The sequence below is a fragment of the Egretta garzetta genome, unplaced genomic scaffold, assembly GCF_000687185.1.
Source record: "Egretta garzetta isolate BGI_Z169 unplaced genomic scaffold, ASM68718v1 scaffold207, whole genome shotgun sequence".
Lineage (NCBI taxonomy): Eukaryota > Metazoa > Chordata > Aves > Pelecaniformes > Ardeidae > Egretta > Egretta garzetta.
The window spans coordinates 317,530-319,570 of record NW_009260185.1 but is presented as its reverse complement, the minus strand read 5'-3'; the positions used below and the strand labels follow the sequence as shown (position 1 = coordinate 319,570).

Below are 2,041 nucleotides of genomic sequence, written 5' to 3'. Positions count from 1 at the left end.
TCAACCCGCAGCGTACGTTCCTCCTACCCTTGCCTGGCCGTCAGCGTGTAGGGCCCGCCCTGCTCCATAGGGTCCAGGACAGTTGTCCACGTCCCGGACGGTCCTGGAAGAAGAGGACGGTGTTTGTCCTCCACAACCCCTATGAAGATCTCAAGACCTTCGCAGAGGTGGGATGAGTGGCCAACAACCGGTGGGGATGGACAGGCCATGAGGGAAAGCTTCCCCACCGCAGGGCCGGGCCAGGGAAATGGGTTTTGGAAGCTCTCCACCATCAGAGGGTCTCTCCTTGGGGGAACTTAGGGGTTAAGAAGAAAATCTGGAAGACAAATGTGTGTCAGAGCAGAAGCTGCTGGGAGGAACCGGGATTACAGGAGCAGCTTGGTGTGTGTGACACCGAGATGTCTCTGGCTAATTTTAGAGGCGTCGAAATCGAGGCGTAAAGATATTCTTCTGGAGCTTAGCGTGGATTTTCTGGCCCGGCTGGGGCCGGATCCTGCAGATCTCCTGGTAGCAGCGGATCGCTGCTCTCTCACAAGACACCTCCGGGCTCTTTGCACCCCGCAAAGGTGGTGAGCAGCCCCCCTGGGGGCCAGCAGGTGAGATCCCAGGTGCCTGCGAGCCCTCCCAGGCTCTGCCTATGGAGGCGACATCCTTCAGCGCTCAGAGATCCCCAGCAGGATCCTCCGAGGGGGGAACACAGCAGAAAAAAAAAAAATACAAAAAAGCAGCCAGGAGCGCTCTGGAGATTTCCCCAGGGATGGTTTTGACAGGGAGAGGAGCTAAGTCCCCCTGCTCTCCCCTCCGCAGCCTCAGCGTTCGGCTCAAGCCTACGTGGTGCCACCCACTCCAGCGGCCGCTCGGCTCCCACGGGATCCCGCTGTTGGGAAACCGAAGTGAGCAAAGGCCGGCGTCGGTGGGGAGGGGAGCGACTGAACACCCCCCCACCCCCCCCCCCAACCTCAGCCACCAAAACCAGCGGCCCCAGTTACCTGGCGAGGGTCTGGGACCGACCTTTAACTCGCGCCATCTTCTTCGTGACGACGAGGCCGCCGTCCTCGGAGAGCGCCACGGTCACCGCCGTCCCCGGCTCCCCGTAGCCCCACACCACGGCCCCCGCCGGCTCCTTCTGCAGCACCATGTGGTCGCTGTAGTAGGACGCGAAGCCAAGCATCGCCCCTAGGATCGAGAGACAGCGCAAAAAGCAACGAGAAAGATCCCCAGCGCGGCCTCCCACTCCCTCTTAACCACGGATTATTTGAGATGCCGCTTTAATTTACGGCTGCTGATCCCGATCAACCGAATCGAGCAAGGAGCGGAGGAAGCGGCAGGGTCTGAAGTCCCCGAGAGAGCCCAGCGCTACGAGGGAAGGCACCAGAGCACGGGAGCTTGTGTTACACAGAATTTAGATACAGATTTTGGTAAAAATTATTCTAATAACAGTGCGGGAGTGTCTCCACCAGCCCAGCCTTGCTAACAAAAATGCTCTGACATATTTTTCCCTTGCAAAAAAACATTTGATGTGTGGTGGGATGGGAAACACGGGGCACAAGGCACCGGCAAAGGTGCCTTCAGCAGGGAGGGAAGCAGAGGTCCCAGCCCTCACATCCCCAAAAGCCCCGTTTTTGGGGTGCGAAAATAAAACCATGCTTAAAGGGGGTCAGGGCAATGTTTGCGGGCACAGATCTGGGCGTCGATCCCCGTTGTAGCGATCAAACTGGGGCTCACAGAGCGCTGTCTCCTCCACAGCTCATTCCAGGCCGGGTTTAATGAAGGAAAGAAACGCTGCCCTCGGCCTCTCCGACATCAGCCGCGTCGCTGGTCCCACCGCCTCATGCAACGAGGCGCTGGGAAGGACGAGTTACATAAAAAAGACGAGTCGGAGGGGAAAAAAAAACCCAAAACTGAGACGCCAGGGAAGAGACTGGAGGCTATAAAAAGCGGCGGGGAGGAGGGAGGGGAGGAGAGCCCGTGAGATGCCACCGAGGAGCCGCATGCGACTCCCGCCTTACGTAAAGCATCATCCCACGGGGGCCGCGACGGG

At 58.9% G+C, this 2,041-nt stretch overlaps 1 protein-coding gene across 1 annotated transcript in view; it reads right to left on the bottom strand.

The window, feature by feature from the left end:
• The window catches only part of SIAE (sialic acid acetylesterase), a 4,921-nt gene extending 2,909 nt beyond the window's left edge, over positions 1-2,012 (bottom strand). The window contains 2 exon segments of the mRNA XM_035897486.1: positions 7-103; positions 1,012-2,012. Of these exon segments, the coding sequence (XP_035753379.1) occupies positions 7-103; positions 1,012-1,171 (257 nt within the window). The 5' untranslated portion in view covers positions 1,172-2,012.
• Between the last annotated feature and the right edge of the window lie 29 nt (positions 2,013-2,041).